This window comes from Vicugna pacos, chromosome 17 (genome assembly GCF_048564905.1).
Source record: "Vicugna pacos chromosome 17, VicPac4, whole genome shotgun sequence".
Taxonomy (NCBI): Eukaryota; Metazoa; Chordata; class Mammalia; order Artiodactyla; family Camelidae; genus Vicugna; species Vicugna pacos.
The window spans coordinates 19,720,107-19,735,376 of NC_133003.1; the positions used below are offsets into that span (position 1 = coordinate 19,720,107).

The 15,270-nt window shown below is 57.5% G+C and overlaps 1 protein-coding gene across 4 annotated transcripts in view; it reads right to left on the minus strand.

The window, feature by feature from the left end:
• Window positions 1-15,270, minus strand: part of ALS2CL (ALS2 C-terminal like) — a 25,381-nt gene continuing 10,111 nt past the window's right edge. The window contains exons 12-27 of one of the 4 annotated variants that reach the window (XM_072941132.1): window positions 14,452-14,517; window positions 13,935-14,029; window positions 13,667-13,828; window positions 12,830-13,014; window positions 11,657-11,734; window positions 10,657-10,787; window positions 9,318-9,491; window positions 9,068-9,164; window positions 8,737-8,894; window positions 8,106-8,174; window positions 7,044-7,217; window positions 6,440-6,482; window positions 5,542-5,603; window positions 5,286-5,435; window positions 4,882-4,978; window positions 1-4,456 (exon numbers count right to left, since the gene is read on the minus strand). In XM_072941132.1, coding sequence (XP_072797233.1) covers window positions 4,379-4,456; window positions 4,882-4,978; window positions 5,286-5,435; window positions 5,542-5,603; window positions 6,440-6,482; window positions 7,044-7,217; window positions 8,106-8,174; window positions 8,737-8,894; window positions 9,068-9,164; window positions 9,318-9,491; window positions 10,657-10,787; window positions 11,657-11,734; window positions 12,830-13,014; window positions 13,667-13,828; window positions 13,935-14,029; window positions 14,452-14,517 — 1,819 coding nt within the window. In that variant the 3' untranslated portion in view covers window positions 1-4,378. Of the gene's footprint in view, window positions 4,457-4,881; window positions 4,979-5,285; window positions 5,436-5,541; window positions 5,604-6,439; window positions 6,483-7,043; window positions 7,218-8,080; window positions 8,175-8,736; window positions 8,895-9,067; window positions 9,165-9,317; window positions 9,492-10,656; window positions 10,788-11,656; window positions 11,735-12,829; window positions 13,015-13,666; window positions 13,829-13,930; window positions 14,030-14,451; window positions 14,518-15,270 lie in introns of those variants that run through there. The other 3 variants (XM_072941133.1, XM_072941131.1, XM_072941134.1) reach the window with 3 other exon arrangements.

Consider the following 15,270-nt stretch of genomic DNA (forward strand, 5'->3'; position numbering starts at 1 on the left):
AAGCCCCTTCCAAGCCCAGAGCCCAAGCTGCACTTCTTGCCTGCTCTCCCCAGAAGGCGTTCCGGGTCTCCTCCTCCTTCTGGGACGGCAGAACAACAGAGCCTGAGCTGCAACCTTCCTCACACACAGCACACAGGACCCAGTTAGCGGAAGGGCTTGGCAAAGGTCATCGATGAATTCACCGAGGCCTTGGCAGCCTGGCTCCACCCCTGGTTCTTGTTCACGACAAGAGTAAATGCCAGCGCTCAAAGCCTGACCAAGCCAACCAGGAAAGCCCCAACCGCACTTGGACCTGAGCTGACCCAAACCTGACCTCGACTCTCACTCTAATCTACCTCATCCTAAACTCTCACCCTCACTTCAGTCCTAACTCCTAACCCTAATCTGACACTGATCTTGACTCTGATCTTAACCCTAATCCCTAACATTGATCTTGACCCTAACCCTGAACTTATCCCTTCCCCAGTGCCCACGGGAGGGCAGTCCCCACCATCTGCTGACCCCACAGTGGGCAGCCATCCACCTGGGAGCGCCGACAGCTGAGGCCAGGTGGACTTCACTCAGGTTCCTGCTCAGGGAGCATTTGCTTCATATACACAGCATAGCCCCTTCTCTGGGGCTGCGGGGGGCAAGGGGCTGCCCAGGCTACCCTGGCTCCCAGCACCTCAAGGGTGGTCTGAATAAACAGCCTTTGGTCAGAGCTCTAGCTGTTCACCAGCCCCTACTTTGGATTAGCCATGGACTCAATTTCTTCAGCTCCCCCTCCTCTCTGCCCAGCAAGCACAGGCAGTCTGCTGGTGCCTTTTTGGCAGAGGAGAGCCAGCCCTTTTCACCTGAAGAGGGCTGGGATCTCATTTGATGTGTTCCAGACCATACCCCATGCAGGGAACAGGGCTGGCATCCAGGAGGCTCCTGGCAAGGCTCACTGACTGCAGGAGGGAGGCAGGACTCTCTGGCCCCCGTCCCCTTCAGGAGGATACCAGCTCCATCAACCACAACTGGGTTAACAGCTGAAGCCTGGCTACCACATCCTGCAGTGGGAGCTCAATGGCCTGCAGCAGATCATTGCATGGAGACGCCTGCCAGACCAGCAACGTCGCTGCCAGGTGTGGAAGGGGCCCTGGGCCAGGAGGACCAGGCCCGAGCCCCTGGTGCCCTGGAGAGCCTCAGAGACAGAGAGGACATCTGTCTTTTCTTCCCTTTCTGCTGAGGCTTTGGCATCAACTTCCAGTCTGTTCCTGGCACAAGTTTGACCGGGCCTCCATTCCCCTGTGGATCCCTGCCTGTCCTGGTCATGCCTGAGGGGCTTCTGTTTGCACAGATGCTACAGGCGCTGCCAGCCTTAAATGCAGACCTGCCCTGGGGACCAAGGACCTTCAGTCTGGCCTCTCCTGAGTCAAGCTGTTTCCATTCTTGGCTCCCACTGCTATTGACGCCAGCCCAGGGAGAGGTGGTGAGCAGTGTGCCTGCAGAACAGGGGAAAGCGGGCACCCCTCTGTCACACACCAGTAAGGTGATGGGGCTGGGGAAGGGGCTCTGGGGAAGAGCTGGGGAGTGAGGAGGCTCCTGCCTTGGGACACGGGGCTTCACAGGAGCTGGGAATGTGAGGACAGAGCAGCCTGGGACCCAATGGCACTGGAGGAGGACATTTCTGGGGACAGAACATTGAGAGGCAGGAGCTGGAGAGCAGGGGGTGGCAGCAGATAAGTTTGACTGTTGAGGGGGAGCAGTGGGCAGGGGAAGCCGAGGTTGAGAGGTTGCCTGAGCCTGCACACAGGTCCAGGGCTGCAGCTGGCGGCGGGGTTGGGTCACCAGGGCAAAGGTGGGTCTCCAGGGCCAGAGCTGTGAGACTCGGACACGTCTGCTCACTGAGAGGTCGTTTAATAACTCTCAGTGTCTCTGTCTTTCTCAGCCCCAAGTCCAGGCCCTTGAGGGCAGGGCAGGCGTGGTCCTTCATAGCCTGTCAGAACGCCACCTGTGGGCTGCCAACAAGCAGTGTCACCCTTGGCCTCTCTCCTGTCTGGCCCTGGTGATCCTCAAGTCCTGACTGAGATCTACTATGAAGAATTTTACCTCTTCCTCACGATCACTGCTGAAAGCCAAGTCCTCACTCTGGAGAAGAGACAGGGACCAGAAAGATGGAGGGCAGAGGGGGCCTGAACTGGGCCCCTCCAGGCTGCTTCTGATGCCAGCCAGCTCACGGAGGTGCTGGAGTCCCTGGTTACCAACCTGACTTGCAGAGCGGACACCAGTGCTCTCACTGTGGCCGAAGGGGCTCCTGCAGCAACCGGAAGAGATCATCACTGGGGTGTGGACTCGCCTGCCTGTGGGTAGTTATTTCCATCAGCCTCCCAGAGGCACCCACACGGCAGGTGGTGACCTGGCTCCAGGTGTCTCTTCAGTAAAGAAGCACTGCCCACAGCTGTCAGTTTGCTCACTCGCTAATGCGAAGGCTCCTGCCAGCTCTATTGTTTTGTTGAAAGGGTTCGACCCAGCAGCCTGAGCGGCCCTGGAAATCTTCTGAGGGCCTGTCCAGAGGCCCCAGTTCAGTAGGTGCAGGAGATGCCCAGAGAGAGGGTGGGTGGAAGGGTCCTGGTCAGTCTGAACTGCAGTGAGCTTCTGCTGATCCTGACGGAGGCCCAGTAGCATGTGGGGCTCTCTGAGTGAGGTTGCAGCATCGCACCAACTCAGGGCTGCCTTCAGGCACGGCTGTTGTCACTTGTCAAGGGACAGAAACTAGCTGATAACCATTGGAGAGGGCTAACATGCTGGTGAGCTGCCCACAGCATTCTGGACATCCTCACTCTTCATTAGTTCGACTCCCTTCCAGGGACCTCCATGGGACCACCACAGGGGTCTCTGACAAAACCAGAGCCCAAGACCTTTCTGCATTCAAGCTGCCATATTTGGAGGAACCAGCCAGAGAAAGCTCTCCCCCACCCCTTCCCCTGGGGGTGGAAGCGCAGTGGGCCAGCTGAGTCTCTCAGCCCACTGCCCCACATTGTCTCTGAGGGTCTTTGGGACACTGTCCCCGCTAGGCTCCTGGAGGGGATTCAGCCTTGGGCTCAGGAGGGCTGGGCTTTCTCAGAGACCCCCGCAGCCCTCCCCTCACAGGCCGAGGTTGGGGCTTCATTTATGGAAGGCACACCTAGAGCCAAGACAGGTGACCCAACGTGCTTACAGTCCAGGATGGGCCTGTCAGCTGGGCCCAGCTTGTCCTCCAGAGCTATGGCCCTGCATAAATCCACCCTCTCCCCATGCTGTGCCCCTGGACCACCTCAGAACAGTCACCCTGCCAGAACACTCACATCTCCCGTTAGGGCAGGGGGAGTCCCTGCAGGTCACCAGGCCTATCGGGAGGAGACACTGAGGCCCGGCAGGGATGAAGCGCTCCCCCCCTCCCCCGACAAGACCCAGCTCTTTTGGTCCCACACTAGACCCACTAATTAAATAAAGTCCTCCCCGCCCCAAGGCACCTGAACCCCCATTGCCTCCCTCCCCGACTCCTGGCAGGTCCTAAACCAGAGGCGCTTGACAGTCAGAGCACAGGCCAGCCTTCTGCCCCTGCTGTCCCTCCTGCACAGAGGCCCACAGAGGTCACAGGTGTGTAATTCCCATGGCACCTGCTGGGGTGAGGCAGTTAAGGTGCGTCTCCTCCCCCCACCTCCGCAGCTTGCTCCAGCACCGCCATGATATGTGGAGCGCAGGTCAGAGACCTCCAAGCCCACCCCCTCAACTGCATACCCGACGAGGGGCAGGGCTTGCCAGAGGCCACCCAGTAGGTCAGGTGGAGCTGGAGCTGTTCCTGCTTTGCAGCCCTGAGAGGCCAGATGGCCTTGGGGCAGAGTCGGGAAGGAAGAAGGTCCACAGGAGATGACTCGTGGGAAAAAGGCTCGATAAACAGAGTGGTCACTAGCAGCTTGGAGCCTCTGACCAGGAATGGAAAAACGGAACGACATGGACTGTGACATGAGAACTTCAGTTACAGCCCAACAGACCAAAGGCAGTCTTCCAGAAGGATGCTAGAATTCAGCAAGATGGATGAGAGGTCCTTTACAGACCATCTAGTCCACCATTTTACAGATGGCAACACTGAGGCCCAGAGAGGCTCAGTAACTTGGAGGCAAGGCTCAGGCAGAGGATGGGAGGAGGGGAAACCATCAGTTCTGGGGCCACACCCGTCACCCCCCACCCCTCATCCCAGTCAGGACAGCAGCAGCATTTCCTGAGAGAAACCTCATCTCCTCCAAGAGACACACCCAGAACCCATCCGGCCCTCTGCTCCCTGGGCCACAGGGGCCACGCTGGGCTGTGCTTGCTCCACGAGAATTCTATGGCGGCCCCTCTCAGTTCTGCAGTTTGTCCAGGAGAAGTCAAGCTACCAGGGCTCCTTGGAGTTCCAGCAGCCATATAAGCGGTGCAGCTTCATGTCCTTCTGGATGTGCTCGTAACAGGACTGGCGGGAGAGAGGCAAGGCTGAGGCCAGCTGGCCCCCCTGCTCCCAGCCACGGGCACAGGCCTGATACTGGGTTGCTTCCAGTTGGGCTCAGGAGTGTAGGGCCTGGACTACTATGTCTCCAACTCAGGCCTCAGCCACAGTCTGCAAGGAAATGGGGTCTTCCCTCTCCTATGGGGCTCGGGGATGCAGCCTGGAACACTCTCAGCCCCGGGGAGCTGAGAGCTGGGATGCACTGTGCCCACATCCCCGCACCCAGCCCCTTTTAACAAGGGCAGGAGCAGGGGCTCTGTGAGGACCCTTCCCATGGAGACACACATGAGCTGTGAATTTGAGCTTATCCCACGATGGTGTCTGGGGCCAGAAAGGGGTCTGCCCCAGCGGCCAGGGCTTTTCTGCCTGGGCCCACCGCCTCTGCCCCTCACCTCCAGGGCCGTGAGCAGGAAGTCATACAGGCCTCCTGTGTGCATGGGGTCCATCATATCACGGATCAGGTGGATCTCAGCTCCTAGGTGCTGGATTCTGGAGGACAACCGACCCACAGTGAGAGGGAGAAGGGGACCTCTCAGGGACAGGCACCCAGCAGATGGGAAGGAGCCCTGGTCTGGGAGGTTGGACACCTGGGATGTGGTCTCTGCTCTGCATCTGGCACCCATGGGACTCTGGGTGGGCCACTCTGGGCCTCAGCTTCCTCAACTGTACCAAGAAAGGCTCTGTCCATAAACCCTGACGTTCAAAGATTTCAGAGTGGGCCTTGGTTGAGGGTGGACAGGATGGGAAGGGAAACTCCTGCAGCCCACCCCCAGCTCCCAGCCTGGCTGGGACTCACCGGGCACGTGACACCACATAGATGAGCAGCGGCAGCAGGTCATCCATGGGCAGCTTGTGCTCCTGGCCCAGCACCCGCGACACGGTGGCCTCTATTTCCCCATACGTCCTCTCCAGCACCTCCAGCTTCTCCCGGGGGTCCATGGTGGTGCTGCAGCAAGGTAGCTGGCTCCAGATCAAGGCCCTCAGGTTCAATCCCAACCAGGGGCCTCAACACTCCTGCCTCCCACCCCACCCTCCCCAGGGTATAGACTCACATCATCTTCTGCAGACACTCCGTGGCTGACAAGAAGCACTTGTCCCTGACCAGGGAGTATCTCTGTGGTGGGGAAGCAGGTTAGATGAGGTCCCAGTCCCCCAGCTCTGTCACCTCCTCCCTCCCAGGGTCAAGGCTGGCCCTGAGCCCCTCATCACCCACCCCTTCCCCATCACTGGTTTCAGCATAGCTCTGCCCAAAGGGTTGAGTGACCCAGGGTAAGTCACAGCTCCACTGTAAGCCTCAGTTTACTCAACTGTAAGGTGGGGTAAATGGTCTCCAGGAGGCTGAGCGAATCAAAATGGATAAACATTCTGGTAACATGGATAAACAAAATGGTAACAGCCAATGGTCACTGGGTGCCACCCAGTTCTAAGTGCCAATGTCAATGGCTCTCGAACCCCAGTGCTTGTTGAAACACAGATTCCAAGTTCATTACCTGAGTTTCTGACTCAGTAGGTCTGGTCTGCGTTTCTAACAAGATCTAGGCTGATGCTGCTGGCCTGGTGAGCACACTTTGAGAACCACTGGCCCTTGTGTTCTGGCCTGCTTCCCCCCATGATAATTACATGAGTATTGCAACAGGGAGTACTACCACAGATGGGGAAACTGAGGCATGGAGATCGAGTATCTTGCCCGTGGTCGTACAGCCAGTAAAAGGGGTGAAGCCCACATGTAAGCCTGGTCACAGTGGCTGTGCACTCACCCACATGGGAGTCAGATGGCACAGAAAGCCCGCCATCTCCTCCATCACCCACCTCTGCCCTGCCCCGGCTCCTCTGCAGCCTCTGACCAGTGACCATGAGGCAGGGAGCTGCTTGGAAGCCCAGGCGAACCTGGGGGCCTCGCTCAGGCTCAGGCCTCCCTCTCCCGGGCAGGTGATGGGCTCACTGTCTCACCTGATTGGTCGTCAGTGTGAGGTCCTTGAGGGGCCACAGATGCCTGAAATTTAAGAAGCGAGATGAGAGGTTTTACCAGGATCAGGGGGCAGGGTCTAAGGTCAGAGGGCAAATTTCCTGTGTCCCCATGTCCCCCCACAGGGCTGAGCACAGGGAAGGGGCAGGGGATAAACAATGACATCCCAGAGAGCTTGTGTGGAGCCCAGGAAAGGGGAGGCCAGGAGGGGCTCCTTGAGAGGGCCGCCCTCCATGTGGCCCCAAAACACAAGCAGGACTTGGACACAGTGGAAGATGAAGGCTGTAGGCCAGAGGACCCTCAAGGGCAAAGTCCTGGGGGTCGGGCCAGACAGCAAGGTAGACTAGAGATAGACCAACAGAGAAAGAGAGAAGTTGCTTCCCTTTATCATGCAGTTAAGCACCTAGATCCAGCCACACCTGAATCTAGTCACACCCAATACACTCTAGAACTTCTTGGGTACATAAGCTAATTAACCTACCCCCCCCCTTTTTTTTGCTGAAAACAATTTGAGTTGAGTTTGTATCCTCTGCTACACAAGAACTCTGGCAAACGTGGTGTTTGAGGGGTGGGAGGGGTGAAGCTTACTTCTGCACGTCCAGGAACTCAAGTAGCTTGGTGTCGGGGAAAAGGCTCAGGTTGGCGATGCCCTGGCTGTAGAGACTATCCTCCCTCTCATGAAGAAGTAGGTAAAGAGTGAAGAGCTCCGAGTAGAAGCTGGGCAGCACAAGGGGCAGCACCAATCTATGCACCTGCAGGTCCCTGAGTGAGAGCCATCAGGACAGGTCGGGGTCAGCAGGGTGATGGTGAGGAATCTACTTGGGTTGCCTTTCAAAGAGCCCACAGAGCTTCTCGTCCACCACAAACAGTGTCCCTCCTCCACTCCTGAGAAGACCCTTCCCAGCCTGTTCTTAGTCACATCACAGTCAATTGATATCCAAGACCACTTCATTCTCTCATTTAATTTTGAGAACCAATATGGCAGGTGGGGCAGGATTTTGATCCCCATCTGATTGAATGCAAAACCAGGGCCCTAATGGACAAGTGACTTGTGGCAAAGCTCTCAGCAGCCATTCCAGGTGAGTTCGGTTCTGCCTCCTAGTTTTCTGTGATTCCTAGGACTTCGGGGCAAGTGCTCCCTAACGTCTAACCCCATTTCCCATGCCTCCTGCAATGCAATGACAGAACGGCCTCTCCGATCAGGAACTCCAGGCCTGGAATCTGAAGGTAAATTTTAAGGTTTGGTCTGGGGGGACTGGGAGAGACAGATTTAATAACCCACTTAACTCCTGCCCTGTGTGACCTCCGGCTCAGTCCCTGCCAGACCTCAGTTTCCCCATCTGTGCACAGGGAGAAGAAGGTGCCTGGGGCAGCTGCTCACCCTCCGTGCACCCAACAGAGGAAGCTGGGACAACATGCTTAGAACAAAGATGCATTTGCTGTATCATGCAGTGCCCCCTCCCAGGTTGATCAAGGAACTGAGGTCATGGGTCCTTCTGATCATCGAAGGGTCAATGAACAATGTTTGGTCAACAGCATGAACCCCAGCACTTCCCCTGAAATGCCCCTTTCCCCTGAGGGAGGCCCCAGGAGCAAAAGTGTGAGGCTGCATCAGGGGAGAGGACCTGCAGACTCCACGGGGGCGGTCACCTTGTCTCTGCATCTTCATCTTCCTCTGGGGCCTGGCCCTTGCGCTCTAAGGCAACCTGCAGCAGACCCCTGCAAACCAGAGAGAGAGGCGGTGAAACTGCTGTCTTCCACAGAATGCGAGTCTACCAAAGGCCAGGCAGGTGGGCTGCACCCCCCAGAACCACGGAGCATGAAGTCTGCAGAGCCCAGCCTCCAAAACCTCAGCAATCAGGAGGCTGGAAGTACTGGATGTCCACGCAAGAGTCCTGGAAAGCCATAGCAGAAGGAACTGCAGCGTCTCGAGCTCCTGTGTGTAATGTTTGATGACATCATAGCTCAGCAAGGACTGGAGATGGGGTCTAAGTCCAGGGTCAGGCTCAGCCTGCAGTGGCGTTAAGAGTTCCCCTGGGGTCAAGGGCCAGCCTAGGGCCTAACTGGGGCTTGGACTCTGGTTGCAGGCTGCGGTCAGGCCTTGTTATCACCTCTGACCTCGGTGTGCACCAGCTGCATGCTGACCAATCCACCCTCTGGTTTTTTCTTGATCCAGACCAAAGGCAGAGGCTCCACTCCTGCCCAGGCACTAGGAAAGAGCAGAGCCCCACCCTGCTGGGGTCACAGGGCAGTGGCTGCCCCCACGTGCCACCAAGCTCACCTATAGGCAGCCCAGAGTTCCTGGGCGTGCTGCTTCACCTCCTCCTGCGCCAGCCCCTGTAGGTGCTTGTTGGCCCCGATGCCTGTGTATGTGGCCTGGAAAGTCAGCATCAGCGTCTGGAGCAGCTTTCCCAGGGGGTGCAGTGAGTTGCTCAGAGCCTGGGCAGGTGAAAAGGCAGCAAAGAGATGCTCAGCACTAGGGGCCACAGCACAGCATACCCAGGCAAGACCACAAGACTGCTCCCATTTCTTAGATGGGAACACCGAGGCCCTCTCAGAAAGGGCCCACAGGCCTGTCCCCTCTGCTCAGTAACCTCCCCTGGAACCCTCACCTTCCTGAGGTACTGCTGCAGGGCCTCAGGCTCCCGGTGCTGCAGCAGCTCCTCCAGGATGTCCTCCATCCTGCCCACGCGGTCCTCGGGGTGGGTCCTGGGGCACCACGCACACGTGTCTCTCACTGATGCCCGGGCCCACCTCCTCTGGGAAGCCTTCCTCCCTGGCCCACTCAGAGTCCCACTGACCCCAGCACCAGCTCTCTGGATGCCCCATGGATACACACGCCCACACACGCCTGGGCCTCACCTCTCGCAGCACAGGTACTCCTGGGACTTGCGCAGCTCCCTCGAGCTCTGCACGTGGAAGCCCAGCAGGGCCTCCCGCAGGTCTCCGGGGCAGCCAGCACGAACAAAGTCCCGGAAGGGGCCATAGACGCCTTGCCAGCGGCTCTCCACAGGGAAGGCACCCAGACCCAGCTGCCTGCGATGGAGGTGGTGGGAAACGGGATAGGGATGGACTCACGTTGGGCAGGACCCTGTCCAGCCCTTGGAGAGATGGGGGTATCCCACCCAGCCTAGAGTCAGGGCCTGGGTAGGGTAGATGAACAGAGGAATGCAGAAGGGCCTGACCTCCAGGACTCCAGGAGGAGAAAGGACAGGCAGAGAAGGGACAGAGAGAATCTACTCCATGATAGAGAAGAGGGAGGGGGCACACAGAGCCCTGGAAATGAGAAAGAAAGAGCTGCAGAGCTGGACACCAAGCCCAGAGAGTGGGGTCTTGGCCTAAGAGAGACCAGGGCCTGAAGCCCAGGATTCCCTTGCCACAAGATCCCACTCTCCCTCCCACCACACCTGGTTCCTTCCCGAGTTTGGCCAACAGGCCCAGGGGTCTGGCTTTGTGTGTGTCTAGTGAACACTGCCCTCCATGTCGTGCTCACAGATTTTCCTACACCTGCACCCTACCCGGGCTGGGTAATGTCCCTAGGGTTTGCCGTCCACTTCTATGTCCTATCGTCAGGGAAAAGAAACATGCAGGGACGATAGGTCAAGTAATCACCTGTATCTCCTCCCCACATCCGAAATGCTAGCTGGCACCATTAGAACCACCACCCACACCTCAACAACATAACAACAGTCACCACTTGAACACAGTTTTCCAAGGAAGAGCCCTGTCCCTATTCTATCCCCTTCTCAGATATCCTATGATAGGGACAGTGATTCCACTTAACAAGTTTCCTTCTTCATCTTGTCTGCCAGGGAACTCAGAGCCAGGCCAATACATGGTCATAACTGTCGTAGGGCCTATCTGCGCTTCCCTTTCTTTTCAGTTCAACTCAGACTTTTATTTCCTATTTTATTCTTGTTTGTCTGTTTTGTTTTATAAACTGCCTTGTACCCTTCCTGGAAAAAAAGTAAGGTCTAAGCAAAGCCTACACATAATATTTTACTCCAGTTTTATGGCATATGGAGTTATCGCCACCCAGCCCTCGATTCGGTTGCATGACCTGAGCTCCCTGAACTCTCCAAAGAGCTAAGTGGAAGAACAGAGGAGCCCTTCTAATGAGACCTGAGTCCTTGGGGTGGAGACACAGACACACACAGACACACCCCCAGACAGGCTGTGGAATGCACAGCCAGGCTCTCACCTCTTGCAGGTGCTGCTTGGGTCTGGAGGGAGGGCAGCTGTGTCCAGCACGCCCTGCGTATGCAGTCCTCTCCCTGCCCCAGTGCTGAAAGAGCCCTCCAGGGTGATGCCATTGGGGAAGGTGACCTTGCCCTGGAAGTCAGGAGAGGATTACAGGAATGTCTGTCCATCTGTCTGTCCACCTGCCCTTCCATCCAATCATACCTGTCCATCCTGGGTCATAGAGGCTAGGGACTGGTGGGCAGCCTTCCCACGATCCATTCAACCTATCCCACCCTGAGGGGCCCATAATCCTCCACCCCTGCAGAAGAAGCTCCTGACCAAGAGTTGTGCCCACCACCAAGGGGCTCATCTCTGAGGTAGGAGATGGGAAGGGAGACAGAGAAGGGACTCAGAGGTCAGAGTGGAGAGGACCACCACTGTGGGGCTGGCATGAGGGTAAGTCCAGAAGTAGGCAGAGGCCTAGGGAGGGCAGGAAGTACGTCTGGCCTTGAGGAGGGCAACTCCTTGCTGCACGGGGCTATCCCATTCACAGCATTCCTGGTCTCCACCCGTTAGACGCCACAGTGACATCCAGTCATTAGGAAACCAAAACAGTCCCCACATTTTCAAATGCCCCACTAGGGACACAATTGCCTTTTGCTGGGTCAGCTTGGGCAGGAACACACTGAAAGACAATGCCTCCAGTCATTGATGGTGGTGATGCAACGGGGTGGATCCCCAGCTCGAGGGCAGTAGGGAACACAGCCAGGAGACCACCAGCACCCTCTATACCCAAGGCAAGCCCACCTGTCCCCTCTTGACTCACACCGCATCAAATCACACCTCCGCAGCAGGGAGGGGGTCGCTGCACCTGCCTCCTGGATGTAATGGAGATGGGAGAGCTCCTCCCCTACCTTCTCCACCCTCAGCCTGTACCCTCAGCCCTGGCTCCAAGCAGGGAGATTAGACGCCAGCCAAGGCCTGGGCAGGGAGTGGAGTAGGATCTCAGTGGCTCTCACCTTCCCCAAGAGGGTCAGGTCCCTGGTGAAGGTGCCCTCATACAAGGAGTCATCTTCAGAGAGAAGGATCCCTGGGCCCTAGGGAAGGAAGCCGGGGAGAGAAGCAGCAGCGGGTTAGGGAGGGCCAGAGACCAGGGGTTGGGGGTCAGGGAGGCAGGCAGTGACCCACAGCACAAGGGTCCTGAGCCCTGTCACGCCTCCCAGGACTGTGCCTACGTGGGATGTAGCCCTTGGCCCAGCCCCATGGACCTCGTCCCTGGGTTACCTTGACCAACACCCGGGGACCTGGCTCTCCCCTCCAGTGGTCTGTCTCAGGAAGCCTCCTGGGGGACCCTTCCTTCCCACCTACAGCTCAGGAAGTGCTGGGCTTCTCCTGAACCATCCCCACTTCCCTGCCGCTGACGCCGGGGACAGTGGAGCTGACCAGGCTCCCTTGCTGCACTGGATGCCAGAAAGCTCAGAGCCAAATGGGATCCAATTTGTGTTCTACTCACTTCTGATTCTATTTTATGTACCTATTCTTGTCTCTTCTTCCTCCTTTAATCCTTTCTAGAACAAAGTATAGATAAACAAACAAGCCACAATAACAGTAACAGCCATCAGGCCAGAGCCCCACCACGCGCCAAGAACCTGGCAGGGTGTGGGTGATGCAGAAGGTGAGGGCTCGTGTGCTGGCGGCTCTCAGCTCTGCCACTCAATAGAATGTGACCTTGGGCAGGTTCTCGGACCTCTCTGAGCCTCACATTTATCACTGACACACTAGGGACAACGACATGACCCCAGGGCTACTGGGAGGATCCCACGAGACCATGCTGGGAGGCTTAGCCCAGAGCTAGGCATCTAGTTAGGGGTCTGGGAAGGTCAGTTGTGGAGGCTGCCAGCATCACCACCACCATGCACTTTACCACTGCTATCTCAGTGATTCCTCACAACAAGCAGTTAACCTGAGCTACCTACGGGAAAACTGAGGCTGGGAGGGGCAGGGACTTGATCGAGGACAGGGTAGGCAGGTGGCAGAACTGGGCTCCTGCCCAGGTTCTGGCTCTGTCCAGCACCTGCTCCATCCACCCCTGACTGGCCCCTGCTCAGCTTTGGGACCCCCCAGAGCAGGGAGGCTCCAGAATTCAGCCCGGGTGGAGGGAGAGAGTACCTCACATGGGTCACGTCACTCACCACTATCTTGTCCGCCTGGAAGGTCCCCTGGTAGCAGACGCCTGCCTGGGTGACCATGACCCCTGGGCCATGGCGCTGGTTAGCCTGCCACATGCCAATATAGCGCTCACCCCTGCGGGGGAGTATGGCCAGAGTTGGACCAGAATTGTTCCCATGCACCTTCTCTGTGCTCTGCTGGCATGGGGCTGGGGTTGAGATGGGGGTCAGATAGGAGCCATGGCATGGCCTGAATCCACTCAAGTCAGACATAGGGCGGGTGAGAGGAACAGAGTGTGGAGGAGGGAGGGAGCCTGGCAGGGGGAGGGCAACCTGGCAGGCTTTCTGCAGGAGGTAGCAGGAAGTACAGATGGAGTGGGGGTCCATTTACACATGTGCAGAGCCATGGAGGCAGGAGTGTACAGCTGATATGTGGGGACGCTCAGGGCTCTAGAAGGCCGGGGATGCACAGGTGGCACAGCAAAGGCAAGGTCAGAGGAGCAGGCAAGGCCTCAAATGCCAGGCGAAGGACCCCAGGCTTTGTCTCACAGCCCAGAAAGCCTAGAAGGGTTGTGATCCTTTGATGGGAACAGATCAGGGGATCAGAAACTTCTCCAACAGAGCAAGGAGAGGCCAGGAGGTGGGAGGGCTCCTGCAGTCAGGGAGGTCAGGGGTCCCTCATCCTCAGCTCAGCAACAACCAAGGAGTGGAGAGGAAGTGAGGGGCTTCAGAGAGACCCTGGGGACAGACAGAGTGGACCCACTGACTACAGGGAACCCAGGCCCTGAGGCACTTGGTCTGCAAGGGTCCTCTCTGCCTCCTCGGTCCCATGGGGGAAGTGGGGAGCTGCGGGGCGCTCACCTGTCACTGTCTTCCTCGATGCCATAGCCACTCCTCTGACCCCTCTCCCAGTGGCCTGTGTACTTGCAGGGCTGAGGGGCCTGAGGGGCGCTCTCGAGGACCCCAAATCCATGCCGTAGGCCCTCTTGGAAGTAGCCCTTGTACACCTCGTTGGTGCTGTACCTGGAAAGGACCACCAATGGCTCGCCCTGCCTCCCAGAGCTCAGCCCAGGGGATGTGCCTGTCCCACGAGCCCACCCTGCCATCAGGCCGGGGGTCACTTACTCACAGATGCCATAGCCGCACATGGTGCCTTCCCGCCAGTGGCACTTGTAACAGTCAAACTTGTCCTCGGAGGCCTGGGGCACCAGGCGGATGCCAAAGCTGTCAGTGTGGGTGGGTGGGGAGGGAATTCAGCACAGGGCCTGAGACACCCATCACACCCCCTTTATGCCACCCAGAAGTGTCCCTGCCTCCAAGGGGCCTCCTCAGATAATGAGGAGAATCTGACAGGTGCTCAGACCCTTTTTCTTCCCAAGGGCCCCTCAGGACACCTCGCCTCCACCCCACCCACCCAACCCCCCATGCACCCTGAGAGGGCTTTCTGGCCCTGGGCCAGTCCCTCCATGACCCGTCCCCTCCTCAGGGCTTAGTTTCCCCTTTCGGACAGCGAGGGGAGCTGGAACAGATGGCCTCTAAGTTCCTGCCTGAGGTTTGGGAATTTAGGACAGGGCCAGGCTGGTGGTGGCAGTGGGGGAGGAAACCACTGCCTGCCCAACACAGTCCCGCATCAGCCCCAGCCTTACCCGTGTTCCAGGCCCTGGCAGAAATCCCCCACATGATTCTGCCCATCTGGCCACTTCAGGGTTCCCCTGGAACACAGTTGAGGTCCACAGGCATCAGGCCCACCAGACCCATCCTTCCACACATACAGGATCCCCAGCCAGCCTCCACCCTCTCTGAGACCTCAACTCCCCTTGGACTGGACTCTCTGCCCCTACCTGGTCCTCTTCTCTGAGCTCTATGACCCCACAGGGGCTCTCAGCCCTTTCTTACTCCTGCCATAACTGACCCAGCAGCCTCACAGAGCACACTCCACACCCAACAGAGGGAGTTCTGGAAGCAACCAGGTTCCCTTATCCCCTTGACCAAAAGGAAGCTCAGAGCTAAACTTCAAGCTCAAGCCAAGTGCTAGTCAGTGGGATCCTTACCACCCTCTCCTTCTATGACATGGCATTGCTTTTTCTGTGTTTCTGCTCACAAGCTTCCTTACACCCTTTCTGGAAGCAGGCATGGTATCAGAATCTAGTGGAATGCTTGCAAGTGTAACCTCAGTGAGTCCTTTCTGCTTTCTGGGCCCTGGTTTCTCTGGCTGTAGCACAGGGTGGTGCCACACGTTCTTCAAAAGCCTACCTGCCTGTGGGGTCCTGGAGACCTGCAATTGAGACCAGGCTTACTCTAGAACCTGCTCTGAGATCTTGGGCAAGTCATGCCAGTCTCTGGGCCTCAGTTTCCCCACCTCTAAAGGGGGTGACAACACACCCCTAGAGCATTCTTATAAAGATTACTGAAGACAGAATGTCTGCAAACCATTTCTACCACCACCAGACAATGCTACGTAGACG